This window comes from Cololabis saira, chromosome 12 (genome assembly GCF_033807715.1).
Source record: "Cololabis saira isolate AMF1-May2022 chromosome 12, fColSai1.1, whole genome shotgun sequence".
Lineage (NCBI taxonomy): Eukaryota > Metazoa > Chordata > Actinopteri > Beloniformes > Belonidae > Cololabis > Cololabis saira.
Window position 1 is genome coordinate 44,116,246 of NC_084598.1, and position 26,157 is coordinate 44,142,402.

At 44.8% G+C, this 26,157-nt stretch overlaps 3 protein-coding genes across 3 annotated transcripts; all 3 read right to left on the reverse strand.

Annotated features, from left to right (window-relative positions):
• Positions 1–1,123: 1,123 nt before the first annotated feature.
• LOC133456436 (mucin-5AC-like) lies at positions 1,124–13,272 on the reverse strand (the record flags this gene model as incomplete). The annotated part of the gene is made up of 3 exons (XM_061734910.1): positions 1,124–1,462; positions 11,320–11,847; positions 12,676–13,272. Coding segments are annotated over 3 exons (1,464 nt in total), but the record flags the coding sequence as incomplete, so codon positions are not given.
• Positions 13,273–14,215: 943 nt separating this feature from the next.
• LOC133456437 (mucin-5AC-like) lies at positions 14,216–16,941 on the reverse strand (the record flags this gene model as incomplete). Its single annotated transcript, XM_061734911.1, has 3 exons — positions 14,216–14,293; positions 15,367–15,891; positions 16,381–16,941. Coding segments are annotated over 3 exons (1,164 nt in total), but the record flags the coding sequence as incomplete, so codon positions are not given.
• Positions 16,942–17,073: 132 nt separating this feature from the next.
• LOC133456438 (mucin-5AC-like) lies at positions 17,074–18,540 on the reverse strand (the record flags this gene model as incomplete). Its single annotated transcript, XM_061734912.1, has 2 exons — positions 17,074–17,565; positions 17,980–18,540. Coding segments are annotated over 2 exons (1,053 nt in total), but the record flags the coding sequence as incomplete, so codon positions are not given.
• Between the last annotated feature and the right edge of the window lie 7,617 nt (positions 18,541–26,157).

The window sequence follows — 26,157 nt, forward strand, 5'->3', positions numbered from 1 at the left end:
TTTGGTACAGTTACCCCAAGAACCAGTGGTCCATGGACATTAATATTTGGTACAGTTACCCCAAGAACCAGTGGTCCATGGACATTAATATTTGGTACAGTTACCAAGAACCAGTGGTCCATGGACATTAATATTTGGTACAGTTACCCCAAGAACCAGTGGTCCATGGACATTAATATTTGGTACAGTTACCAAGAACCAGTGGTCCATGGACATTAATATTTGGTACAGTTACCAAGAACCAGTGGTCCATGGACATTAATATTTGGTACAGTTACCAAGAACCAGTGGTCCATGGACATTAATATTTGGTACAGTTACCAAGAACCAGTGATCCATGGACATTAATATTTGGTACAGTTACCAAGAACCAGTGGTCCATGGACATTAATATTTGGTACAGTTACCCCAAGAACCAGTGGTCCATGGACATTAATATTTGGCCAGGAATCCAGTTTCCTGATATTTATATGTACTTCATTTCTACGCCGGGGAAATACACGAAGCAAAGCTTGAAGGCTTACAAAAGTCTTGATGCTTGGTCCGACTTCAAGGCAGGATTTGTTGGAGAAATTAAAGTGATGAGGTCACCGAACTTTATAATTTGACCGTTTAACGTTAGCTACCCAAAAATCCAACATTACCTGATACAAAATGGGAACCGCAAATCCACGTTTCGGTGCCTGGAATCCAGTTGTTTCTGTGAATTGCAGTGATCCATTTGTCTTTCATATTCTACATCTACATAAATTAAATTGAAGTAAAAGACAGCGAGGGGAAGACACAGGAAAATAAAAATTGATAAACATTATAGTTCCAAAGAACTTTATTAAACATCACTTTAATAGATACATTTAAATAATCTGAGAGTAAATTAAAAAATCATGAATATTACAATTAAATTCAGGGAGGGAGATGAATTGGTGCCAAAAAAAGAAAAAGACATACATAAATATATATATAAATAAATAGAAATGACATGGTAGGCAAGAATACACAGTCAAAAAAAAAGTTAATTCATCATTGATTCATTCGTACACCTGTTTCAAATGTTGTAAACTAGAGGATAAAAACAATGAGACCAAGAAGCAGATGGAGCATTCCCAGTCTGATGCAACAAGCATCACTGGTGTTTGACGAAGTGGTGGCTGATTGAGTTGATGTAGTTGCAGTTGTTGTAGTTGTAGTAGTAGTTGGTCTGGTAGTTGGAGTAGTGGTTGGTCTGGTAGTTGGAGTAGCGGTTGGTGTGGTAGTTGTAGTAGTGGTTGATCTGGTAGTTGTAGCAGTGGTTGGTCTGGTAGTTGTCGTAGTGGTTGGTCTGGTAGTTGGAGTAGTGGTTGGTGTGGTAGTTGGAGTAGTGGTTGGTGTGGTAGTTGTAGTAGTGGTTGGTCTGGTAGTTGTAGTAGTAGTTGGTGTGGTAGTTGCAGTAGTGGTTGGTGTGGTAGTTGGAGTAGTGGTTGGTCTGGTAGTTGTAGTAGTGGTTGGTGTGGTAGTTGTAGTAGTGGTTGGTGTGGTAGTTGTAGTTGGTGCAGTGGTAGCTGTAGTTGGTGCAGCAGTAGTTGTAGTTGGTGCAGCAGTAGTTGTGGTTGGTGCAGCAGTAGCTGTAGTTGGTGCAGCAGTAGTTGTAGTTGGTGCAGCGGTAGCTGTAGTTGGTGCAGCGGTAGCTGTAGTTGGTGCAGCAGTAGTTGTAGTTGGTGGAGCGGTAGCTGTAGTTGGTGCAGCAGTAGTTGTGGTTGGTGCAGCAGTAGTTGTGGTTGGTGCAGAAGTAGTTGTAGTTGGTGCAGTAGTAGTAGTAGTTGGTGCAGCGGTAGCTGTAGTTGGTGCAGCAGTAGCTGTAGTTGGTGAAGTAGTAGTTGTAGTTGGTGCAGCGGTAGCTGTAGTTGGTGCAGCAGTAGCTGTAGTTGGTGCAGTAGTAGTTGTAGTTGGTGCAGTGGTAGCTGTAGTTGGTGCAGCAGTAGTTGTTGTTGGTGCCGCAGTAGTTGTCGTTGGTGCAGCGGCAGTTGTGGTTGGTGCAGTAGTAGTTGTAGTTAGTGCAGCTGTAGTTGTTGGTGAAGCAGTAGTTGTAGTTGGTGCAGCAGTAGTTGTAGTTGGTACAGCAGTACTTGTAGTTAGTGCAGCTGTAGTTGTTGGTGCAGCAGTAGTTGTAGTTGGTGCAGCAGTAGTGCTGGTTGGTGCAGCAGTAGTTGTAGTTAGTGCAGCTGTAGTTGTTGGTGCAGCAGTAGTTGTAGTAGGTGCAGCAGTAGTTGTGGTTGGTGCAGCAGTAGTTGTAGTTGGTGCAGCAGTAGTTGTAGTTGGTGCAGCTGTTGTTGTTGGTGGTGCAGCAGTAGTTGTAGTTGGGGCAGCAGTAGTTGTAGTTGGTGCAGCAGTAGTTGTGGTTGGTGCAGCAGTAGTTGTGGTTGGTGTAGCTGTTGTTGTTGGTGCAGCAGTAGTTGTAGTTGGGGCAGCAGTAGTTGTAGTTGGTGCAGCAGTAGTTGTAGTTAGTGCAGCTGTAGTTGTAGTTGGTAAAGCAGTAGTTGTAGTTGGTGCAGCAGTAGTTGTGGTTGGTGCAGCAGTAGTTGTAGTTGGTGCAGCAGTAGTTGTAGTTGGTAAAGCAGTAGTTGTAGTTGGTGCAGCAGTAGTTGTGGTTGGTGCAGCAGTAGTTGTAGTTGGTGCAGCAGTAGTTGTAGTTGGTGCAGCAGTAGTTGTAGTTATTGCAGCTGTAGTTGTTGGTGCAGCAGTAGTTGGAGCAGCAGTAGTTGTAGATAGTGCAGCTGTAGTTGTTAGTGCATCAGTAGTTGTAGATAGTGCAGCTGTAGTTGTTGGTGCAGCAGTAGTTGTAGTTGGTGCAGCAGTAGTTGTAGTTGGTGCAGCAGTAGTTGTAATTAGTGCAGCTGCAGTTGTTGGTGCAGCAGTAGTTGTGGTTGGTGCAGCAGTAGTTGTAGTTGGTGCAGCAGTAGTTGTAGTTAGTGCATCTGTAGTTGTTGGTGCAGCAGTAGTTGTAGTAGGTGCAGCAGTAGTTGTGGTTGGTGCAGCAGTAGTTGTAGTTGGTGCAGCAGTAGTTGTAGTTGGTGCAGCTGTTGTTGTTGGTGCAGCAGTAGTTGTAGTTGGGGCAGCAGTAGTTGTAGTTGGTGCAGCAGTAGTTGTGGTTGGTGCAGCAGTAGGTGTGGTTGGTGCAGCTGTTGTTGTTGGTGCATCAGTAGTTGTATATAGTGCAGCTGTAGTTGTTGGTGCAGCAGTAGTTGTAGTTGGTGCAGCTGTAGTTGTTAGTGCATCAGTAGTTGTATATAGTGCAGCTGTAGTTGTTGGTGCAGCAGTAGTTGTAGTTGGTCCAGCAGTAGTTGTGGTTGGTGCAGCAGTAGTTGTAGTTAGTGCAGCAGTAGTTGTAGCTGGTGCAGCAGTAGGTGTAGTTGGTGCAGCAGTAGTTGTAATTAGTGCAGCTGCAGTTGTTGGTGCAGCAGTAGTTGTAGTTGGTGCAGCAGTAGCTATAGTTGGTGCAGCAGTAGTTGTGGTTGGTGCAGCAGTAGTTGTGGTTGGTGCAACAGTAGTTGTAGTTAGTGCAGCTGTAGTTGTAGTTGGTGCAGCAGTAGTTGTAGTTAGTGAAGCAGTAGTTGTGGTTGGTTCAGCAGTAGTTGTGATTGGTGCAGCAGTAGTTGTGGTTGGTGCAGCAGTAGTTGTAGTTGGTGCAGCAGTAGTTGTAATTAGTGCAGCTGCAGTTGTTGGTGCAGCAGTAGTTGTAGTTGGTGCAGCAGTAGTTGTAGTTGGTGCAGCTGTTGTTGTTGGTGCAGTAGTAGTTGCAGTTAGTGCAGCTGTAGTTGTTGGTGCAGCAGTAGTTGTAGTAGTTAGTGAAGCTGTAGTTGTTGGTGCAGCAGTAGTTCTAGTTGGTGCAGCAGTACTTGTAGTTAGTGCAGCTGTAGTTGTGGGTGCAGCAGTAGTTGTAGTTGGTGCAGCAGTCGTTGTGGTTGGTGAAACACTTGTTCTAGTTGGTGCAGCGGTAGTTGTAGTTGGTGCAGCAGTAGTTGTAGTTGGAGCAGCGGTAGCTGTAGTTGGTGCAGCGGTAGCTGTAGTTGGTGCAGCAGTAGTTGTTGGTGCAGCAGTAGTTGTGGTTAGTGCAGCAGTAGTTGTAGTTATTGCAGCTGTAGTTGTAGTTGGTGCAGCAGTAGTTGTAGTTGGTGCAGCAGTAGTTGTAGTTAGTGCAGCTGTAGTTGTGGTCTTTGCAGCAGTAGTTGTAGGTGGTGCAGCAGTAGTTGTAGTTAGTGCAGCTGTAGTTGTAGTTGGTGCAGCAGTAGTTGTAGTTGGTTCAGCAGTAGTTGTAGTTAGTGCAGCTGTAGTTGTTGGTGCAGCAGTAGTTGTAGTTGGTGCAACAGTAGTTGTGGTTGGTGCAGCAGTAGTTGTGGTCTTTGCAGCAGTAGTTGTAGTTGGTGCAGCAGTAGTTGTAGTTGGTGCAGCTGCTGTTGTTGGTGCAGCAGTAGTTGTAGTTGAGGCAGCAGTAGTTGTAGTTGGAGCAGCGGTAGCTGTAGTTGGTGCAGCGGTAGCTGTAGTTGGTGCAGCAGTAGTTGTTGGTGCAGCAGTAGTTGTGGTTAGTGCAGCAGTAGTTGTAGTTATTGCAGCTGTAGTTGTAGTTGGTGCAGCAGTAGTTGTAGTTGGTGCAGCAGTAGTTGTAGTTGGTGCAGCAATAGTAGTAGTTGGTGCAGCAGTAGTTGTAGTTAGTGCAGCTGTAGTTGTGGTCTTTGCAGCAGTAGTTGTAGTTGGTGCAGCAGTAGTTGTAGTTAGTGCAGCTGTAGTTGTAGTTGGTGCAGCAGTAGTTGTAGTTGGTGCAGCAGTAGTTGTAGTTGGTGCAGCTGTAGTTGTGGTTGGTGCAACAGTAGTTGTAGTGAGTGCAGCTGTAGTTGTAGTTGGTGCAGCAGTAGTTGTAGTTGGTGCATCAGTAGTTGTAGTTGGTGCAGCAGTAGTTGTAGTTGGTGCAGCAGTAGTTGTGGTTGGTGCAACAGTAGTTGTAGTTAGTGCAGCTGTAGTTGTAGTTGGTGCAGCAGTAGTTGTAGTTGGTGCAGCAGTAGTTGTTGGTGCAGCAGTAGTTGTAGTTGGTGCAGCAGTAGTTGTGGTTGGTGCAGCAGTAGTTGTGGTTGGTGCAGCAGTAGTTGTAGTTGGTGCAGCAGTAGTTGAAATTAGTGCAGCAGTAGTTGTAGTTGGTGCAGCAGTAGTTGTGGTTGGTGCAGCAGTAGTTGTGGTCTTTGCAGCAGTAGTTGTAGTTGGTGCAGCAGTAGTTGTAGTTGGTGCAGCTGCTGTTGTTGGTGCAGCAGTAGTTGTAGTTGAGGCAGCAGTAGTTGTAGTTGGAGCAGCGGTAGCTGTAGTTGGTGCAGCGGTAGCTGTAGTTGGTGCAGCAGTAGTTGTTCGTGCAGCAGTAGTTGTGGTTAGTGCAGCAGTAGTTGTAGTTATTGCAGCTGTAGTTGTAGTTGGTGCAGCAGTAGTTGTAGTTGGTGCAGCTGTAGTTGTGGTTGGTGCAGCAGTAGTTGTAGTTATTGCAGCTGTAGTTGTAGTTGGTGCAGCAGTAGTTGTAGTTGGTGCAGCAGTAGTTGTAGTTAGTGCAGCTGTAGTTGTTGGTGCAGCAATAGTAGTAGTTGGTGCAGCAGTAGTTGTAGTTAGTGCAGCTGTAGTTGTGGTCTTTGCAGCAGTAGTTGTAGTTGGTGCAGCAGTAGTTGTAGTTGAGGCAGCAGTAGTTGTAGTTGGAGCAGCGGTAGCTGTAGGTGGTGCAGCGGTAGCTGTAGTTGGTGCAGCAGTAGTTGTTGGTGCAGCAGTAGTTGTGGTTAGTGCAGCAGTAGTTGTAGTTATTGCAGCTGTAGTTGTAGTTGGTGCAGCAGTAGTTGTGGTTGGTGCAGCAGTAGTTGTAGTTATTGCAGCTGTAGTTGTAGTTGGTGCAGCAGTAGTTGTAGTTGGTGCAGCAGTAGTTGTAGTTAGTGCAGCTGTAATTGTTGGTGCAGCAATAGTAGTAGTTGGTGCAGCAGTAGTTGTAGTTAGTGCAGCTGTAGTTGTGGTCTTTGCAGCAGTAGTTGTAGTTGGTGCAGCAGTAGTTGTAGTTAGTGCAGCTGTAGTTGTAGTTGGTGCAGCAGTAGTTGTAGTTGGTGCAGCAGTAGTTGGTGCAGCAGTAGTTGTAGTTAGTGCAGCTGTAATTGTGGTTGGTGCAACAGTAGTTGTAGTTAGTGCAGCTGTAGTTGTAGTTGGTGCAGAAGTAGTTGTAGTTGGTGCAGCAGTAGTTGTTGGTGCAGCAGTAGTTGTAGTTGGTGCAGCAGTAGTTGAAATTAGTGCAGCAGTAGTTGTAGTTGGTGCAGCAGTAGTTTTAGTTAGTGCAGCTGTAGTTGTTGGTGCAGCAGTAGTTGTAGTTGGTGCAGCAGTAGTTGTGGTTGGTGCAGCAGTAGTTGTAGTTGGTGCAACAGTAGTTGTGGTTGGTGCAGCAGTAGTTGTGGTCTTTGCAGCAGTAGTTGTAGTTGGTGCAGCTGTAGTTGTGGTTGGTGCAGCAGTAGTTGTAGTTATTGCAGCTGTAGTTGTAGTTGGTGCAGCAGTAGTTGTAGTTGGTGCAGCAGTAGTTGTAGTTAGTGCAGCTGTAGTTGTTGGTGCAGCAATAGTAGTAGTTGGTGCAACAGTAGTTGTAGTTAGTGCAGCTGTAGTTGTGGTCTTTGCAGCAGTAGTTGTAGTTGGTGCAGCAGTAGTTGTAGTTAGTGCAGCTGTAGTTGTAGTTGGTGCAGCAGTAGTTGGTTCAGCAGTAGTTGGTGCAGCAGTAGTTGTAGTTAGTGCAGCTGTAATTGTGGTTGGTGCTACAGTAGTTGTAGTTAGTGCAGCTGTAGTTGTAGTTGGTGCAGCAGTAGTTGTAGTTGGTGCAGCAGTAGTTGTTGTTGGTGCAGCAGTAGTTGTAGTTGGTGCAGCAGTAGTTGTGGTTGGTGCAACAGCAGTTGTAGTTAGTGCAGCTGTAGTTGTAGTTGGTGCAGCAGTAGTTGATGTTGGTGCAGCAGTAGTTGTTGGTGCAGCAGTAGTTGTAGTTGTTGCAGCAGTAGTTGTGGTTGGTGCAGCAGTAGTTGTGGTTGGTGCAGCAGTAGTTGTAGTTGGTGCAGCAGTAGTTGAAATTAGTGCAGCAGTAGTTGTAGTTGGTGCAGCAGTAGTTTTAGTTAGTGCAGCTGTAGTTGTTGGTGCAGCAGTAGTTGTAGTTGGTGCAGCAGTAGTTGTGGTTGGTGCAGCAGTAGTTGTGGTCTTTGCAGCAGTCGTTGTAGTTGGTGCAGCAGTAGTTGTAGTTGGTGCAGCTACTGTTGTTGGTGCAGCAGTAGTTGTAGTTGAGGCAGCAGTAGTTGTAGTTAGTGCAGCTGTAGTTTTAGTTGGTGCAGCAGTAGTTGTAGTTGGTGCAGCAGTACTTGTAGTTAGTGCAGCTGTAGTTGTTGGTGCAGCAGTCGTTGTAGTTGGTGCAGCAGTACTTGTAGTTGTTGCAGTAGTAGTTGTAGTTGGTGCAGCAGTAGTTGTAGTTGGTGCAGCTGTAGTTGTTGGTGCAGCAGTAGTTGTAGTTATTGCAGCTGTAGTTGTAGTTGGTGCAGCAGTAGTTGTAGTTGGTGCAGCAGTAATTGTGGTTGGTGCACTAGTAGTTGTAGTTGGTGAAACACTAGTTGTAGTTGGTGCAGCGGTAGCTGTAGTTGGTGCAGCAGTAGCTGTAGTTGGTGCAGTAGTCATTGTGGTTGGTGCAGCAGTCGTTGTAGTTGGTGAAACACTAGTTGTAGTTGGTGCAGCGGTAGCTGTAGTTGGTGCAGCAGTAGTTGTAGTTGGTGCAGCGGTAGCTGTAGTTGGTGCAGCGGTAGCTGTAGTTGGTGCAGCAGTAGTTGTGGTTGGTGCAGCAGTAGTTGTAGTTGGTGCAGCGGTAACTGTAATTGGTGCAGCAGTAGTTGTTGTTGGTGCAGCAGTAGTTGTAGTTGGTGCAGCGGTAGCTGTAGTTGGTGCAGCAGTAGTTGTAGTTGGTGCAGCGGTAGCTGTAATTGGTGCAGCAGTAGTTGTTGTTGGTGCAGCAGTAGTTGTAGTTGGTGCAGCGGTAGCTGTAGTTGGTGCAGCAGTAGTTGTGGTTGGTGCAGCAGTCGTTGTAGTTGGTGAAACACTAGTTGTAGTTGGTGCAGCGGTAGCTGTAGTTGGTGCAGCAGTAGTTGTAGTTGGTGCAGCAGTAGTTGTAGTTGGTGCAGTAGTCGTTGTGGTTGGTGCAGCAGTCGTTGTAGTTGATGAAACACTAGTTGTAGTTGGTGCAGCGGTAGCTGTAGTTGGTGCAGCAGTAGTTGTAGTTGGTGCAGCGGTAGCTGTAGTTGGTGCAGCGGTAGCTGTAGTTGGTGCAGCAGTAGTTGTGGTTGGTGCAGCAGTAGTTGTAGTTGGTGCAGCGGTAACTGTAATTGGTGCAGCAGTAGTTGTTGTTGGTGCAGCAGTAGTTGTAGTTGGTGCAGCGGTAGCTGTAGTTGGTGCAGCAGTAGTTGTAGTTGGTGCAGCGGTAGCTGTAATTGGTGCAGCAGTAGTTGTAGTTAGTGCAGCTGTAGTTGTGGTCTTTGCAGCAGTAGTTGTAGTTGGTGCAGCAGTAGTTGTAGTTAGTGCAGCTGTAGTTGTAGTTGGTGCAGCAGTAGTTGTAGTTGGTGCAGCAGTAGTTGGTGCAGCAGTAGTTGTAGTTAGTGCAGCTGTAATTGTGGTTGGTGCAACAGTAGTTGTAGTTAGTGCAGCTGTAGTTGTAGTTGGTGCAGCAGTAGTTGTAGTTGGTGCAGCAGTAGTTGTTGGTGCAGCAGTAGTTGTAGTTGGTGCAGCAGTAGTTGAAATTAGTGCAGCAGTAGTTGTAGTTGGTGCAGCAGTAGTTTTAGTTAGTGCAGCTGTAGTTGTTGGTGCAGCAGTAGTTGTAGTTGGTGCAGCAGTAGTTGTGGTTGGTGCAGCAGTAGTTGTAGTTGGTGCAACAGTAGTTGTGGTTGGTGCAGCAGTAGTTGTGGTCTTTGCAGCAGTAGTTGTAGTTGGTGCAGCTGTAGTTGTGGTTGGTGCAGCAGTAGTTGTAGTTATTGCAGCTGTAGTTGTAGTTGGTGCAGCAGTAGTTGTAGTTGGTGCAGCAGTAGTTGTAGTTAGTGCAGCTGTAGTTGTTGGTGCAGCAATAGTAGTAGTTGGTGCAACAGTAGTTGTAGTTAGTGCAGCTGTAGTTGTGGTCTTTGCAGCAGTAGTTGTAGTTGGTGCAGCAGTAGTTGTAGTTAGTGCAGCTGTAGTTGTAGTTGGTGCAGCAGTAGTTGGTTCAGCAGTAGTTGGTGCAGCAGTAGTTGTAGTTAGTGCAGCTGTAATTGTGGTTGGTGCTACAGTAGTTGTAGTTAGTGCAGCTGTAGTTGTAGTTGGTGCAGCAGTAGTTGTAGTTGGTGCAGCAGTAGTTGTTGTTGGTGCAGCAGTAGTTGTAGTTGGTGCAGCAGTAGTTGTGGTTGGTGCAACAGCAGTTGTAGTTAGTGCAGCTGTAGTTGTAGTTGGTGCAGCAGTAGTTGATGTTGGTGCAGCAGTAGTTGTTGGTGCAGCAGTAGTTGTAGTTGGTGCAGCAGTAGTTGTGGTTGGTGCAGCAGTAGTTGTGGTTGGTGCAGCAGTAGTTGTAGTTGGTGCAGCAGTAGTTGAAATTAGTGCAGCAGTAGTTGTAGTTGGTGCAGCAGTAGTTTTAGTTAGTGCAGCTGTAGTTGTTGGTGCAGCAGTAGTTGTAGTTGGTGCAGCAGTAGTTGTGGTTGGTGCAGCAGTAGTTGTGGTCTTTGCAGCAGTCGTTGTAGTTGGTGCAGCAGTAGTTGTAGTTGGTGCAGCTACTGTTGTTGGTGCAGCAGTAGTTGTAGTTGAGGCAGCAGTAGTTGTAGTTAGTGCAGCTGTAGTTTTAGTTGGTGCAGCAGTAGTTGTAGTTGGTGCAGCAGTACTTGTAGTTAGTGCAGCTGTAGTTGTTGGTGCAGCAGTCGTTGTAGTTGGTGCAGCAGTACTTGTAGTTGTTGCAGTAGTAGTTGTAGTTGGTGCAGCAGTAGTTGTAGTTGGTGCAGCTGTAGTTGTTGGTGCAGCAGTAGTTGTAGTTATTGCAGCTGTAGTTGTAGTTGGTGCAGCAGTAGTTGTAGTTGGTGCAGCAGTAATTGTGGTTGGTGCACTAGTAGTTGTAGTTGGTGAAACACTAGTTGTAGTTGGTGCAGCGGTAGCTGTAGTTGGTGCAGCAGTAGCTGTAGTTGGTGCAGTAGTCGTTGTGGTTGGTGCAGCAGTCGTTGTAGTTGGTGAAACACTAGTTGTAGTTGGTGCAGCGGTAGCTGTAGTTGGTGCAGCAGTAGTTGTAGTTGGTGCAGCGGTAGCTGTAGTTGGTGCAGCGGTAGCTGTAGTTGGTGCAGCAGTAGTTGTGGTTGGTGCAGCAGTAGTTGTAGTTGGTGCAGCGGTAACTGTAATTGGTGCAGCAGTAGTTGTTGTTGGTGCAGCAGTAGTTGTAGTTGGTGCAGCGGTAGCTGTAGTTGGTGCAGCAGTAGTTGTAGTTGGTGCAGCGGTAGCTGTAATTGGTGCAGCAGTAGTTGTTGTTGGTGCAGCAGTAGTTGTAGTTGGTGCAGCGGTAGCTGTAGTTGGTGCAGCAGTAGTTGTGGTTGGTGCAGCAGTCGTTGTAGTTGGTGAAACACTAGTTGTAGTTGGTGCAGCGGTAGCTGTAGTTGGTGCAGCAGTAGTTGTAGTTGGTGCAGCAGTAGTTGTAGTTGGTGCAGTAGTCGTTGTGGTTGGTGCAGCAGTCGTTGTAGTTGATGAAACACTAGTTGTAGTTGGTGCAGCGGTAGCTGTAGTTGGTGCAGCAGTAGTTGTAGTTGGTGCAGCGGTAGCTGTAGTTGGTGCAGCGGTAGCTGTAGTGGGTGCAGCAGTAGTTGTGGTTGGTGCAGCAGTAGTTGTAGTTGGTGCAGCGGTAACTGTAATTGGTGCAGCAGTAGTTGTTGTTGGTGCAGCAGTAGTTGTAGTTGGTGCAGCGGAAGCTGTAGTTGGTGCAGCAGTAGTTGTAGTTGGTGCAGCGGTAGCTGTAATTGGTGCAGCAGTAGTTGTTGTTGGTGCAGCAGTAGTTGTAGTTGGTGCAGCGGTAGCTGTAGTTGGTGCAGCAGTAGTTGTGGTTGGTGCAGCAGTCGTTGTAGTTGGTGAAACACTAGTTGTAGTTGGTGCAGCGGTAGCTGTAGTTGGTGCAGCAGTAGTTGTAGTTGGTGCATCAGTAGTTGTAGTTGGTACAGCAGTAGTTGTATTTAGTGCAGCAGTAGTTGTGGTTGGTGCAGCAGTTGTAGTTGTTGGTGCAGCAGTAGTTGTAGTTGGTGTCGCTGTACTTGTTGGTGCAGCAGTAGTTGTAGTTGGTGCCGCTGTAGTTGTTGGTGCAGCTGTTGTAGTTGGTGCAGCAGTAGTTGTAGTTAGTGCAGCTGTAGTTGTAGTTGGTGCAGCTGTAGTTGTTTGGGCAGCAGTAGTTGTAGTTGGTGAGGCAGTAGTTGTAGTTAGTGCAGCTGTAGTTGTTGGTGCAGCAGTAGTTGTAGTTGGTGAAGCTGTAGATGTTGGTGCAGAAGTAGTTGTAGTTAGTGCAGCTGTAGTTGTTGGTGCAGCAGTTGTAGTTGGTGCAACAGTAGTTGTAGTGAGTGCAGCTGTAGTTGTAGTTGGTGCAGCAGTAGTTGTAGTTGGTGCAGCAGTAGTTGGTGCAGCAGTAGTTGTAGTTAGTGCAGCTGTAGTTGTGGTTGGTGCAAAAGTAGTTGTAGTTAGTGCAGCTGTAGTTGTAGTTGGTGCAGCAGTAGTTGTAGTTGGTGCAGCAGTAGTTGTAGTTGGTGCAGCAGTAGTTGTAGTTGGTGCAGCAGTTGTAGTTGTTGGTGCAGCAGTAGTTGTGGTTGGTGCAACAGCAGTTGTAGTTAGTGGAGCTGTAGTTGTAGTTGGTGCAGCAGTAGTTGTAGTTGGTGCAGCAGTAGTTGTAGTTGGTGCAGCAGTAGTTGTAGTTGGTGCAGCAGTAGTTGTGGTTGGTGCAACAGTAGTTGTAGTTAGTGCAGCTGTAGTTGTAGTTGGTGCAGCAGTAGTTGTAGTTGGTGCAGCAGTAGTTGTTGGTGCAGCAGTAGTTGTAGTTGGTGCAGCAGTAGTTGTGGTTGGTGCAGCAGAAGTTGTGGTTGGTGCAGCAGTAGTTGTAGTTGGTGCAGCAGTAGTTGTAGTTGGTGCAGCAGTAGTTGTGGTTGGTGCAACAGTAGTTGTAGTTAGTGCAGCTGTAGTTGTAGTTGGTGCAGCAGTAGTTGTGGTTGGTGCAGCAGTAGTTGTGGTCTTTGCAGCAGTAGTTGTAGTTGGTGCAGCAGTAGTTGTAGTTGGTGCAGCTGCTGTTGTTGGTGCAGCAGTAGTTGTAGTTGAGGCAGCAGTAGTTGTAGTTGGAGCAGCGGTAGCTGTAGTTGGTGCAGCAGTAGTTGTTGGTGCAGCAGTAGTTGTGGTTAGTGCAGCAGTAGTTGTAGTTATTGCAGCTGTAGTTGTAGTTGGTGCAGCAGTAGTTGTAGTTGGTGCAGCTGTAGTTGTGGTTGGTGCAGCAGTAGTTGTAGTTATTGCAGCTGTAGTTGTAGTTGGTGCGGCAGTAGTTGTAGTTGGTGCAGCAGTAGTTGTAGTTAGTGCAGCTGTAGTTGTTGGTGCAGCAATAGTAGTAGTTGGTGCAGCAGTAGTTGTAGTTAGTGCAGCTGTAGTTGTGGTCTTTGCAGCAGTAGTTGTAGTTGGTGCAGCAGTAGTTGTAGTTAGTGCAGCTGTAGTTGTAGTTGGTGCAGCAGTAGTTGTAGTTGGTGCAGCAGTAGTTGGTGCAGCAGTAGTTGTAGTTAGTGCAGTTGTAGTTGTGGTTGGTGCAACAGTAGTTGTAGTTAGTGCAGCTGTAGTGTTAGTTGGTGCAGCAGTAGTTGTAGTTGGTGCAGTAGTAGTTGTTGTTGGTGCATCAGTAGTTGTAGTTGGTGCAGCAGTAGTTGTGGTTGGTGCAACAGCAGTTGTAGTTAGTGCAGCTGTAGTTGTAGTTGGTGCAGCAGTAGTTGTAGTTGGTGCAGCAGTAGTTGTTGGTGCAGCAGTAGTTGTAGTTGGTGCAGCAGTAGTTGTGGTTGGTGCAGCAGTAGTTGTGGTTGGTGCAGCAGTAGTTGTAGTTGGTGCAGCAGTAGTTGAAATTAGTGCAGCAGTAGTTGTAGTTGGTGCAGCAGTAGTTGTAGTTAGTGCAGATGTAGTTGTTGGTGCAGCAGTAGTTGTAGTTGGTGCAGCAGTAGTTGTGGTTGGTGCAGCAGTAGTTGTAGTTGGTGCAACAGTAGTTGTGGTTGGTGCAGCAGTAGTTGTGGTCTTTGCAGCAGTAGTTGTAGTTGGTACAGCAGTAGTTGTAGTTGGTGCAGCTGCTGTTGTTGGTGCAGCAGTAGTTGTAGTTGAGGCAGCAGTAGTTGTAATTAGTGCAGCTGTAGTTTTAGTTGGTGCAGCAGTAGTTGTAGTAGTTAGTGAAGCTGTAGTTGTTGGTGCAGCAGTAGTTGTAGTTGGTGCAGTAGTACTTGTAGTTAGTGCAGCTGTAGTTGTTGGTGCAGCAGTCGTTGTAGTTGGTGCAGCAGTACTTGTAGTTGTTGCAGCAGTAGTTGTAGTTGGTGCAGCAGTAGTTGTAGTTGGTGCAGCTGTAGTTGTTGGTGCAGCAGTAGTTGTGGTTAGTGCAGCAGTAGTTGTAGTTATTGCAGCTGTAGTTGTAGTTGGTGCAGCAGTAGTTGTAGTTAGTGCAGCAGTCGTTGTAGTTGGTGCAGCAGTAGTTGTAGTTGGTGCAGCAGTAGTTGTAGTTGGTGCAGCAGTAATTGTGGTTGGTGCACTAGTAGTTGTAGTTGGTGAAACACTAGTTGTAGTTGGTGCAGCGGTAGCTGTAGTTGGTGCAGCAGTAGTTGTAGTTGGTGCAGCAGTAGTTGTAGTTGGTGCAGTAGTCGTTGTGGTTGGTGCAGCAGTCGTTGTAGTTGGTGAAACACTAGTTGTAGTTGGTGCAGCGGTAGCTGTAGTTGGTGCAGCAGTAATTGTAGTTGGTGCAGCCGTAGCTGTAGTTGGTGCAGCAGTAGTTGTGGTTGGTGCAGCAGTAGTTGTAGTTGGTGCAGCGGTAACTGTAATTGGTGCAGCAGTAGTTGTTGTTGGTGCAGCAGTAGTTGTAGTTGGTGCAGCGGTAGCTGTAGTTGGTGCAGCAGTAGTTGTAGTTGGTGCAGCGGTAGCTGTAATTGGTGCAGCAGTAGTTGTTGTTGGTGCAGCAGTAGTTCTAGTTGGTGCAGCGGTAGCTGTAGTTGGTGCAGCAGTAGTTGTGGTTGGTGCAGCAGTCGTTGTAGTTGGTGAAACACTAGTTGTAGTTGGTGCAGCGGTAGCTGTAGTTGGTGCAGCAGTAGTTGTAGTTGGTGCATCAGTAGTTGTAGTTGGTGCAGCAGTAGTTGTAGTTAGTGCAGCAGTAGTTGTGGTTGGTGCAGCAGTTGTAGTTGTTGGTGCAGCAGTAGTTGTAGTTGGTGTCGCTGTACTTGTTGGTGCAGCAGTAGTTGTAGTTGGTGCCGCTGTAGTTGTTGGTGCAGCTGTTGAAGTTGGTGCAGCAGTAGTTGTAGTTAGTGCAGCTGTAGTTGTAGTTGGTGCAGCTGTAGTTGTTTGTGCAGCAGTAGTTGTAGTTGGTGAGGCAGTGGTTGTAGTTAGTGCAGCTGTAGTTGTTGGTGCAGCAGTAGTTGTAGTTGGTGCAGCTGTAGATGTTGGTGCAGAAGTAGTTGTAGTTAGTGCAGCTGTAGTTGTTGGTGCAGCAGTTGTAGTTGGTGCAGCAGTAGTTGTGGTTGGTGCATCAGTAGTTGTTAGTGCAGCTGTAGTTGTAGTTAGTGCAGCTGTAGTTGTTGGTGCAGCACTTGTTGTAGTTAGTGCAGCAGTAGTTGTAGTTGGTGCAGCGGTAGCTGTAGTTGGTGCAGCAGTAGTTGTGGTTGGTGCAGCAGTAGTTATAGTTGGTGCAGCGATAGCTGTAGTTGGTGCAGCAGTAGTTGTTGGTGCAGCAGTCGTTGTAGTTGGTGAGGCAGTAGTTGTAGTTAGTGCATCTGTAGTTGTTGGTGCAGCAATAGTTGTAGTTCGTGCAGCAGTAGTTGTGGTTGGTGCAGCAGTAGTTGTAGTTGGTGCAGCTGTAGTTGTTGGTGCAGAAGTAGTTGTAGTTGGTGCAGCAGTAGTTGTTGGTGTGGCAGTAGTTGTAGTTAGTGCAGCTGTAGTTGTTGGTGTAGCAGTTGTAGTTGGTGCAGCAGTAGTTGTAGTTAGTGTGGCTGTAGTTGTTGGTGCAGCAGTAGTTGTAGTTGGTGCAGCTGTAGTTGTTGGTGCAGCAGTAGTTGTAGTTGGTGCAGTAGTAGTTGTAGTCAGTGCAGCTGTAGTTGTTTGTGCAGCAGTAGTTGTGGTTGGTGCAGCTGTAGTTGTTGGTGTGGCAGCTGTTGTAGTTAGTGCAGCTGTAGTTGTTGGTGTAGCAGTTGTAGTTGGTGCAGCAGTAGTTGTAGTTAGTGTGGCTGTAGTTGTTGGTGCAGCAGTAGTTGTTGGTGCAGCAGTAGTTGTAGTTGGTGCAGCTGTAGTTGTAGTCAGTGCAGCTGTAGTTGTTTGTGCATCAGTAGTTGTGGTTGGTGCAGCAGTAGTTGTAGTTGGTGCAGCTGTAATTGTGGTTGGTGCAGCAGTAGTTGTAGTTGGTGCAGCTGTAATTGTTGTTGGTGCAGCAGTAGTTGTAGTTGGTGCAGCAGTAGTTGTAGTTGGTGCAGCTGTAGTTGTTGGTGCAGCAGTAGTTGTAGTTGGTGCAGTAGTAGTTGTAGTCAGTGCAGCTGTAGTTGTTTGTGCAGCAGTAGTTGTAGTTGGTGCATCAGTAGTTGTGGTTGGTGCAGCAGTAGTTGTAGTTGGTGCAGCTGTAGTTGTTGGTGCAGCAGTAGTTGTAGTTGGTGCAGCAGTAGTTGTAGTAGTTGGTGCAGCAGTAGTTGTGGTTGGTGCAGCTGTAGTTGATGCAGCTGTAGTTGTAGTTGGTGCAGCAGTAGTTGTAGTTGGTGCAGCTGTAGTTGTTGGTGCAGCAGTAGTTGTAGTTGGTGCAACTGTAGTTGTTGGTGCAGCAGTAGTTGTAGTTAGTGCAGCTGTAGTTGTTGGTGCAGCAGTTGTTGTAGTTAGTGCAGCTGTAGTTGTTGGTGCAGCAGTTGTAGTTAGTGCAGCTGTAGTTGTTGGTGCAGCAGTTGTTGTAGTTAGTGCAGCTGTAGTTGTAGTTGGTGCAACTGTAGTTGTTGGTGCAGCAGTTGTTGTAGTTAGTGCAGCTGTAGTTGTTGGTGCAGCAGTAGTTGTAGTTAGTGCAGCTGTAGTTGTAGTTGGTGCAACTGTAGTTGTTGGTGAAGCAGTAGTTGTAGTTGGTGCAGCTGTAGTTGTTGGTGCAGCAGTTATTGTAGTTGGTGCAGCAGTAGTTGTAGTTGGTGCAGCAGTAGTTGTTGTTGTTGAAGCTGTAGTTGTAGTTGGTGCAGCAGTAATTGTTGTTGGTGCAGCAGTAGTTGTAGTTGGTGCAGCTGTAGTTGTTGGTGTGGCAGTAGTTGTATTTGGTGAGGCAGTAGTTGTAGTTTGTGCAGCTGTAGTTGTTGGTGCAGCAGTAGTTGTAGTTGGTGCAACTGTAGTTGTTGGTGCAGCAGTAGTTGTGGTTGGTGCATCGGTAGTTGTAGTTAGTGCAGCTGTAGTGGTTGTTGCAGCCGTAGTTGTAGTTGGTGCAGCAGTAGTTGTGGTTGGTGCATCAGTAGTTGTAGTTAGTGCAGCTGTAGTTGTTGGTGCAGCAGTTGTAGTTAGTGCAGCTGTAGTTGTTTGTGCAGCAGTAGTTGTAGTTGGTGCAGCAGTAGTTGTGGTTGGTGCATCAGTAGTTGTAGTTAGTGCAGCTGTAGTGGTTGTTGCAGCCGTAGTTGTAGTTGGTGCAGCAGTAGTTGTGGTTGGTGCATCAGTAGTTGTAGTTATTGCAGCTGTAGTTGTTGGTGCAGCAGTAGTTGTAGTAAGTGCAGCTGTAGTTGTTGGTGCAGCAGTAGTTGTAGTTGGTGCAGCAGTAGTTGTAGTCAGTGCAGCTGTAGTTGATGGTGCAGCAGTAGTTGTAGTTGGTGCAGCAGTAGTTGTAGTTGGTGCAGCTGTAGTTGTTGGTGTGGCAGTAGTTGTAGTTGGTGAGGCAGTAGTTGTAGTTGGTGCAGCAGTAGTTGTAGTTGGTGCAGCAGTAGTTGTTGTTGGTGAAGCTGTAGTTGTAGTTGGTGCAGCAGTAATTGTTGTTGGTGCAGCAGTAGTTGTAGTTGGTGCAGCTGTAGTTGTTGGTGTGGCAGTAGTTGTATTTGGTGAGGCAGTAGTTGTAGTTGGTGCAGCTGTAGTTGTTGGTGCAGCAGTAGTTGTAGTTGGTGCAACTGTAGTTGTTGGTGCAGCAGTAGTTGTGGTTGGTGCATCGGTAGTTGTAGTTAGTGCAGCTGTAGTGGTTGTTGCAGCCGTAGTTGTAGTTGGTGCAGCAGTAGTTGTGGTTGGTGCATCAGTAGTTGTAGTTAGTGCAGCTGTAGTTGTTGGTGCAGCAGTTGTAGTTAGTGCAGCTGTAGTTGTTTGTGCAGCAGTAGTTGTAGTTGGTGCAGCAGTAGTTGTGGTTGGTGCATCAGTAGTTGTAGTTAGTGCAGCTGTAGTGGTTGTTGCAGCCGTAGTTGTAGTTGGTGCAGCAGTAGTTGTGGTTGGTGCATCAGTAGTTGTAGTTAGTGCAGCTGTAGTTGTTGGTGCAGCAGTAGTTGTAGTAAGTGCAGCTGTAGTTGTTGGTGCAGCAGTAGTTGTAGTTGGTGCAGCAGTAGTTGTAGTCAGTGCAGCTGTAGTTGATGGTGCAGCAGTAGTTGTAGTTGGTGCAGCAGTAGTTGTAGTCAGTGCAGCTGTAGTTGATGGTGCAGCAGTAGTTGTAGTTGGTGCAGCAGTAGTTGTAGTTGGAGCAGCAGTAGTTGTTGGTGTGGCAGCAGTTGTAGTTGGTGAGGCAGTAGTTGTTGGTGCAGCAGTAGTTGTTGGTGTAGCAGTAGTTGTGGTTGGTGTAGCAGTAGTTGTAGTTAGTGCAGCAGTAGTTGTAGTTGGTGCAGCTGTAGTTGTTGGTGCAGCAGTAGTTGTAGTTGGTGCAGCTGTAGTTGTTGGTGCAGCAGTTGTTGTAGTTAGTGCAGCTGTAGTTGTTGATGCAGCAGTAGTTGTAGTTGGTGCAGCAGTAGTTGTAGTTGGTGCAGCAGTAGTTGTGGTTGGTGCAGCAGTAGTTGTAGTTGGTGCAGCTTTAGTTGTTGGTGTGGCAGTAGTTGTAGTTGGTGAGGCAGTAGTTGTAGTTGGTGCAGCTGTAGTTGTTGGTGCAGCAGTAGTTGTAGTTAGTGCAGCAGTAGTTGTAGTTGGTGCAACTGTAGTTGTTGGTGCAGCAGTAGTTGTAGTTGGTGCAGCTGTAGTTGTTGGTGTGGCAGTAGTTGTAGTTGGTGAAGCTGTAGTTGTTGGTGTAGCAGTAGTTGTGGTTGGTGTAGCAGTAGTTGTAGTTAGTGCAGCAGTAGTTGTAGTTGGTGCAGCTGTAGTTGTTGGTGCAGCAGTAGTTGTAGTTGGTGCAGCTGTAGTTGTTGGTGCAGCAGTTGTTGTAGTTAGTGCAGCTGTAGTTGTTGATGCAGCAGCAGTTGTAGTTAGTGCAGCTGTAGTTGTTGGTGCAGCAGTAGTTGTAGATAGTGCAGCAGTAGTTGTTGGTGCAGCAGTAGTTGTAGTTGGTGCAGCAGTAGTTGTAGTTAGTGCATCTGTAGTTGTTGGTGCAGCAGTAGTTGTTGGTGTGGCAGTAGTTGTAGTTGGTGAGGCAGTAGTTGTAGTTAGTGCAGCTGTAGTTGTTGGTGCAGCAGTAGTTGTAGTTAGTGCAGCTGTAGTTGTTGGTGCAGCAGTAGTTGTAGTTGGTGCAGCTGTAGTTGTAGTTGGTGCAGCTGTAGTTGTTGTTGCAGAAGTAGTTGTAGTTGGTGCAGCAGTAGTTGTTGGTGTGGCAGTAGTTGTAGTTAGTGCAGCTGTAGTTGTTGGTGCAGCAGTTGTTGTAGTTAGTGCAGCTGTAGTTGTTGGTGCAGCAGTAGTTATAGTTGGTGCAGCAGTAGTTGTAGTTGGTGCAGCTGTAGTTGTTGGTGCAGCAGTAGTTGTAGTTGGTGCAGCTGTAGTTGTTGGTGCAGCAGTTGTTGTAGTTAGTGCAGCTGTAGTTGTTGATGCAGCAGTAGTTGTAGTTGGTGCAGCAGTAGTTGTAGTTGGTGCAGCAGTAGTTGTGGTTGGTGCAGCAGTAGTTGTAGTTGGTGCAGCTGTAGTTGTTGGTGTGGCAGTAGTTGTAGTTGGTGAGGCAGTAGTTGTAGTTGGTGCAGCTGTAGTTGTTGGTGCAGCAGTAGTTGTAGTTAGTGCAGCAGTAGTTGTAGTTGGTGCAACTGTAGTTGTTGGTGCAGCAGTAGTTGTAGTTGGTGCAGCTGTAGTTGTTGGTGTGGCAGTAGTTGTAGTTGGTGCAGCTGTAGTTGTTGGTGTAGCAGTAGTTGTGGTTGGTGTAGCAGTAGTTGTAGTTAGTGCAGCAGTAGTTGTAGTTGGTGCAGCTGTAGTTGTTGGTGCAGCAGTAGTTGTAGTTGGTGCAGCTGTAGTTGTTGGTGCAGCAGTTGTTGTAGTTAGTGCAGCTGTAGTTGTTGATGCAGCAGCAGTTGTAGTTAGTGCAGCTGTAGTTGTTGGTGCAGCAGTAGTTGTAGATAGTGCAGCAGTAGTTGTTGGTGCAGCAGTAGTTGTAGTTGGTGCAGCAGTAGTTGTAGTTAGTGCATCTGTAGTTGTTGGTGCAGCAGTAGTTGTTGGTGTGGCAGTAGTTGTAGTTGGTGAGGCAGTAGTTGTAGTTAGTGCAGCTGTAGTTGTTGGTGCAGCAGTAGTTGTAGTTAGTGCAGCTGTAGTTGTTGGTGCAGCAGTAGTTGTAGTTGGTGCAGCTGTAGTTGTAGTTGGTGCAGCTGTAGTTGTTGTTGCAGAAGTAGTTGTAGTTGGTGCAGCAGTAGTTGTTGGTGTGGCAGTAGTTGTAGTTAGTGCAGCTGTAGTTGTTGGTGCAGCAGTTGTTGTAGTTAGTGCAGCTGTAGTTGTTGGTGCAGCAGTAGTTATAGTTGGTGCAGCAGTAGTTGTAGTTAGTGCGGCTGTAGTTGTTGGTGCAGCAGTAGTTGTAGTTAGTGCCGCTGTAGCTGTTGGTGCAGCAGTAGTTGTAGTTGGTGAGGCAGTTGTTGTAGTTAGTGCAGCTGTAGTTGTTGGTGCAGCTTTAGTTGTAGTTGGTGCAGCAGTAGTTGTAGTTGGTGCAGCTGTAGTTGTTGTTGCAGAAGTAGTTGTAGTTGGTGCAGCAGTAGTTGTTGTTGGTGCATCAGTAGTTGTAGTTAGTGCAGCTGTAGTTGTTGGTGCAGCAGTAGTTGTAGTTGGTGCAGCAGTAGTTGTGGTTGGTGCATCAGTAGTTGTAGTTAGTGCAGCTGTAGTGGTTGTTGCAGCCGTAGTTGTAGTTGGTGCAGCAGTAGTTGTGGTTGGTGCATCAGTAGTTGTAGTTAGTGCAGCTGTAGTTGTTGGTGCAGCAGTAGTTGTAGTAAGTGCAGCTGTAGTTGTTGGTGCAGCAGTAGTTGTAGTTGGTGCAGCAGTAGTTGTAGTCAGTCCAGCTGTAGTTGATGGTGCAGCAGTAGTTGTAGTTGGTGCAGCAGTAGTTGTAGTTAGTGCAGCAGTAGTTGTAGTTGGTGCAACTGTAGTTGTTGGTGCAGCACTAGTTGTAGTTGGTGCAGCTGTAGTTGTTGGTGCAGAAGTTGTTGTAGTTAGTGCAGCTGTAGTTGTTGATGCAGCAGTAGTTGTAGTTAGTGCAGCTGTAGTTGTTGGTGCAGCAGTAGTTGTAGTTAGTGCAGCAGTAGTTGTTGGTGCAGCAGTAGTTGTAGTTGGTGCAGCAGTAGTTGTAGTTAGTGCATCTGTAGTTGTTGGTGCAGCAGTAGTTGTTGGTGTGGCAGTAGTTGTAGTTGGTGAGGCAGTAGTTGTAGTTAGTGCAGCTGTAGTTGTTGGTGCAGCAGTAGTTGTGGTTGGTGCAGCAGTAGTTGTGGTTGGTGCAGCAGTAGTTGTAGTTGGTGCAGCAGTAGTTGTGGTTGGTGCAGCAGTAGTTGTTGTTGGTGCAGCAGTAGTTGTAGTTGGTGCAGCAGTAGTTGTGGTTGGTGCAGCAGTAGTTGTGGTTGGTGCAGCAGTAGTTGTTGGTGCAGCAGTTGTTGTTGTTGGTGCCACTGTAGTTGTTGGTGCAGTTGTAGTTGTAGCAGCAGTAGTTGTAGTTGGTGCAGTAGTAGCTGTAGTTGGTGAAGCAGTAGTTGTAGTTGGTGCAGCAGTAGTTGTGGTTGGTGAAGCAGTAGTTGTAGTTGGTGCAGCAGTAGTTGTGGTTGGTGCAGCAGTAGTTGTAGTTGGTGAAGCTGTAGTTGTTGGTGCATTTGTAGTTGTAGTTGTTGCAGCAGTAGTAGTTGTAGTTGGTGCAGCAGTAGTTGTAGTTAGTGCAGCTGTAGTTGTTGGTGCAGCAGTCGTTGTAGTTAGTGCAGCTGTAGTTGTTGGTGCAGCAGTAGTTGTAGTTGGTGAAGCTGTAGTTGTTGGTGCAGTTGTAGTTGTAGTTGTTGCAGCAGCAGTAGTTGTAGTTGGTGCAGCAGTAGTTGTAGTTAGTGCAGCTGTAGTTGTTGGTGCAGCAGTCGTTGTAGTTAGTGCAGCTGTAGTTGTTGGTGCAGCAGTAGTTGTAGTTGGTGAAGCTGTAGTTGTTGGTGCAGCAGTAGTTGTAGATGGTGTAGCTGTAGTTGTTGGTGCAGCAGTAGTTGTAGTTGGTGCAGCAGTAGTTGTAGTTAGTGAAGCTGTAGTTGTTGGTGCAGCAGTAGTTGTAGTTGGTGAAGCTGTAGTTGTTGGTGCAGCAGTAGTTGTAGATGGTGTAGCTGTAGTTGTTGGTGCAGCAGTAGTTGTAGTTGGTGCAGCAGTAGTTGTTGGTGCAACAGTAGTTGTGGTTAGTGCAGCTTTAGTTGTAGTTAGTGCAGCAGTAGTTGTAGTTAGTGCAGCAGTAGTTGTAGTTAGTGCAGCTGTAGTTGTAGTTGGTGCAGCAGTACCTGTAGTTGGTGCAGCAGTTGTAGTAGTCGGTGCAGCAGTAGTTGTAGTTGGCGCAGCAGTAGTTGTAGTTGGTGCAGCAGTAGTTGTAGTTGGTGCAGCAGTTGTAGTAGTTGGTGCAGCAGTAGTTGTTCTTACAGTTGGAAATGCGTTACACAGACTGGTGGTACAACAGTTTGGTCCACTGATGGAACCAATGTCACTCATGAAAGGCAACGTGCCCAGGTTTGCAGCAGCCTCACACGTGTTTGGAGACACACAGCCCAGGGCTGGATATGGTGTCGATGCATTTGTTACTGCAGACAGAAAACATCACTTTTTCAATACACAAAATTGTCATGTTACACTATGTCTTCTTTGTTTTTCTGTGTTTTTTTAAATAAGTTACATAAACGAGTGGTTTAACAGTCAAACCTGTATATTCTGTGACATTTTCTGCTTTTTTACTTGTGAAGATACAAATTTGCGATTAGTTTAATGGGCTTCCATAACTGCAAACAGGGTAAGATATAGAGTGATATTCTGTATAAGAAAATTACGACCGTAAAACCCAAACATTTGGAATTTGACTGAAATAGTAGTTTTTTAAATAATCCATGAAAACTCACCAGTTGCTTGGAAGCAGCTGCTCTCCTCTCCTGAACATGGTATAGAAGTCGTGCACTGAGATGTGGTGGGGTCACAAACGTAACAACTCAGGCCGTTCAGAGGCTCAGGATCAGGGACTGAAATTCAAAACAACAAAGTTATGTATTATAAGTTTTCTTTATCTTTACACAAGAGCTTACACTGTATGGAGGTAGACTTGTGTCTTAATTATTCAATCAAAAAAAAGATTGCTTCAATAAAAAAATATATTTTTAAAAAATCACTTTCAATCAAAAAAAATGATTTCAATCAAAGAAAAAAAGTATTTGAATGCAAAAAAATATTTGAGAATTAAAAAAAAATGCATTTGAACACTTATTTTCTTTGATTGGAAATGTTTTCTTTGATAGAAGTGAAGTTTTTAGTTAGAAGCAACTTTTTTGTTTGAAGTAGTTTTTTTTGTGTTTGGGCCATATTATGGGTAGGACATTTGTGTATTTATCATTTAATCAAAAAAGAAGTTGCTTCAAAAAGAAAGAAAAACATTTTAATGAAAAAAATTCACTTCAATAAAAAAAACTTTTTCAATCAAAGAAAAAAAGTGTTTGAATGCAAAAAAATATTTGAGACCCCAAAAAATTGCATTTGAACACTTTTTTTTGGATTGAAAATATGTTTTTCGATTTGAAGTGATTTTTTTTTGATTGAAGTTAAAAAAAGTTTTGAAGTCTTTTTTTTTGATTGAATCATTTGGACACAAACATCCCGCAGAGGGCGGATGTTTCCCCATTGTTCAGCCCAGAGTCAGACATGTTTGAGTGACAAGTTCAAACAGTGTTCAAATGCATTTTTTTGAATCTCAAATATTTGTTTGCATTCAAACACTTTTCTTTTTTGATTGAAGTTAATTTTTTTTTAATTAAAAATATATTTTTTGATTGAAGCAAGCTTTTTTTTATTGAATAATTAAGACACAAATTTACCTCCATAACACTGAGTTTACTTACAAGGTAGAGTTTGAGAGTTGCAGTCATCTGTGCTGCAGCACTGAGCAGATGCAAGAGCGCTTGACAAACCCAAGTTGACTGAAAATGTCTGATTGCCCGGGCTTTTGCAAAAGGAGGACAGTGCACAGTCCTTGTAGATTTGTGTTCCTGGTGTTCCAGATGAAGTGGCTGCAAATCCAAATGAATTTTGTTAACATTGACAGAAAATGCAGCATTTTAACAGTACATGAACTGCGTTTCCTGCTGTGGTAATAAATGAAAACAAGAGTACCTCTAATGGAAGCTGTTATACACATCGTCTCTGAGCCACATGTCTTTGGTGCTGTGCTTGAACACTCTTGATTTGTGCAGGCGTAACACTGGAGGGCTTCAGCTGCAATTACAGACAAGAAAAACAATCATGACCAAAACTGAAAATGAATAGAAATTGAAAATCTCATCTTTGATAAAGACTATATTTTTACATAAATATGTATCTGATTTATAATTCTCTAATAAAAGTAAATTTGTCTAGGCTTACAATGTCTATGGGCAGAAATATGTGCCACTAGAAACTGAATTTGAATAATTTATATTTGAATTTGAATTGCTCAACTTGAATAATTGCATTAAAAAACTGAATCTGAATCACATAATTTGAATTTGTATTGTTTAATTTGAATCATTGCATTGAAAAACTGAATCTACATCCAGTTCTCACAATTCAAATTCAACACATTTCAATTTACTGGAGTTACTGTGCCAGACATCCGGGGAGGAAGAGCAATCGAGTGCAGATACAAAGAACTCCTTTTCACGTAGCCTACTATAACCTCTATTTATCTCTATCAAATACAGAACAATTGAATTCAATTTCATAATGTGAAATTCAGTTTCAAGTTTATAGAAATTCAGTTCCAAACTAATAAATTCAATTTCAAATTATGCTATTCAGATTCAGTTTTTCAATGCAATGATTCAAATTAAACAATACAAATTCAAATTATGTGATTCAGATTCAGTTTTTTAATGCAATTATTCAAGTTGAGCAATTCAAATTCAAATATAAATTATTCAAATTCAGTTTCTAGTGGCACATATTTCTGCCCATAAATGTCCATTTTGAAATATTTTATGAACCTACAGTAATACAACGTGACTTTAAAAACAAAAGAAAAAGCAATATACGTTACAATGATCAAAATTAGATCTAAAATTTTGTAGACAAGTGTTTTTCTAACTGCTGAGTTTTTTTTTACCTGTGCTGGAGTGCGCCAAGATGAAAGTCAGAGTAAAGATGAGCTTCATCGCGGCGAACAGGTGAGCCCTGCAGGTTTGTTGTCCTGGACTGTGATACTGAACTTCAAGACCTTCAGTGCATTTTATATATTACACAGGTGACTCCATGACTGGGTGTGCTCCCCTGTTTACAGCGTCATTGTTGGCCACTGCCTCATCATTTGTCTGAGCATCAGGACAAGTAAACACACCCTAAAACACACCTTTTTAATTAGAAAAGAAATCAACACCCTTTTTTTGTCTTTTCAGTATTGGCGTCCTCCTCGGTTCTTTGCACACTATTCAGTTTACAGAGATCATTTCAAGTTGAACCCATTAGTCCAGATGGTTCTGGGTTTCCTGATGTTCTTTATATTTATAAGTGGGATTTTCATAGACACAAACTCTAATAAACTTTTCAAAAGTATATTTAAACATTAAAGCAAACTATGCAATCTACGGTAAAAACTGCTGATCATAAAAAAATACATCAAAAAGCCCAGAAAAGATTTCTGAGGTAGTGTTTTAAAACAACTATAGATTTGAAACAGTTTAATGATCACACAAGGGTAATTTACTTTGTACTTGCTGTTTCTTCCCCAATGAAACGGTGAAAAGATTTTCTTTTTTATTCTATTCTTGCATGACGAGGGTGAAACATTTGACTGAATTTGGAGGAATGAACTTCACTGAAAAAAACATCAGTTTTTAGTTTATGTCATCAGATAGTCTACTCTTTTAAAACGAAGAATGTTTTGAATGATGCACTTAATGAACATTTCTTTCTTATGTAGGAAAAAAAACAGTATTTGTGCTCATCATCAGGAAGACAAGGATTTTTAGTTGCTGATTCAGGTCATAAAAATACAGAGAATTTACCATTGATATACAGTAGCTGGTGTACAAGTATGATGGAAGACCTCACACGTCACCGAACGCAACCTTTTATTTTGCTCTTCCAAAAGTGTCAGTCTTTACTCAGGCAGGAAGAATTCATATACGTAAAAAGGTGTGGGTGTGACACACAACACCCTAGACATGAAACACAATTCCACTTACTACACCCTATAATAAACAAAGGACATTAAGAACACAAAACCAGTCAAAAATATCCATGAGTTTCACATTGTCTAAATTCTTTACAGCCTGTTGTTGGATGTGAAAAGAAATCAAAGAAGTATATTGATCAGAAAGAGCTTTGGTGTTAAAGAAAAAAAAATACGTCAAAACACAAAAAAAAAGAATACCCTATTTTCGC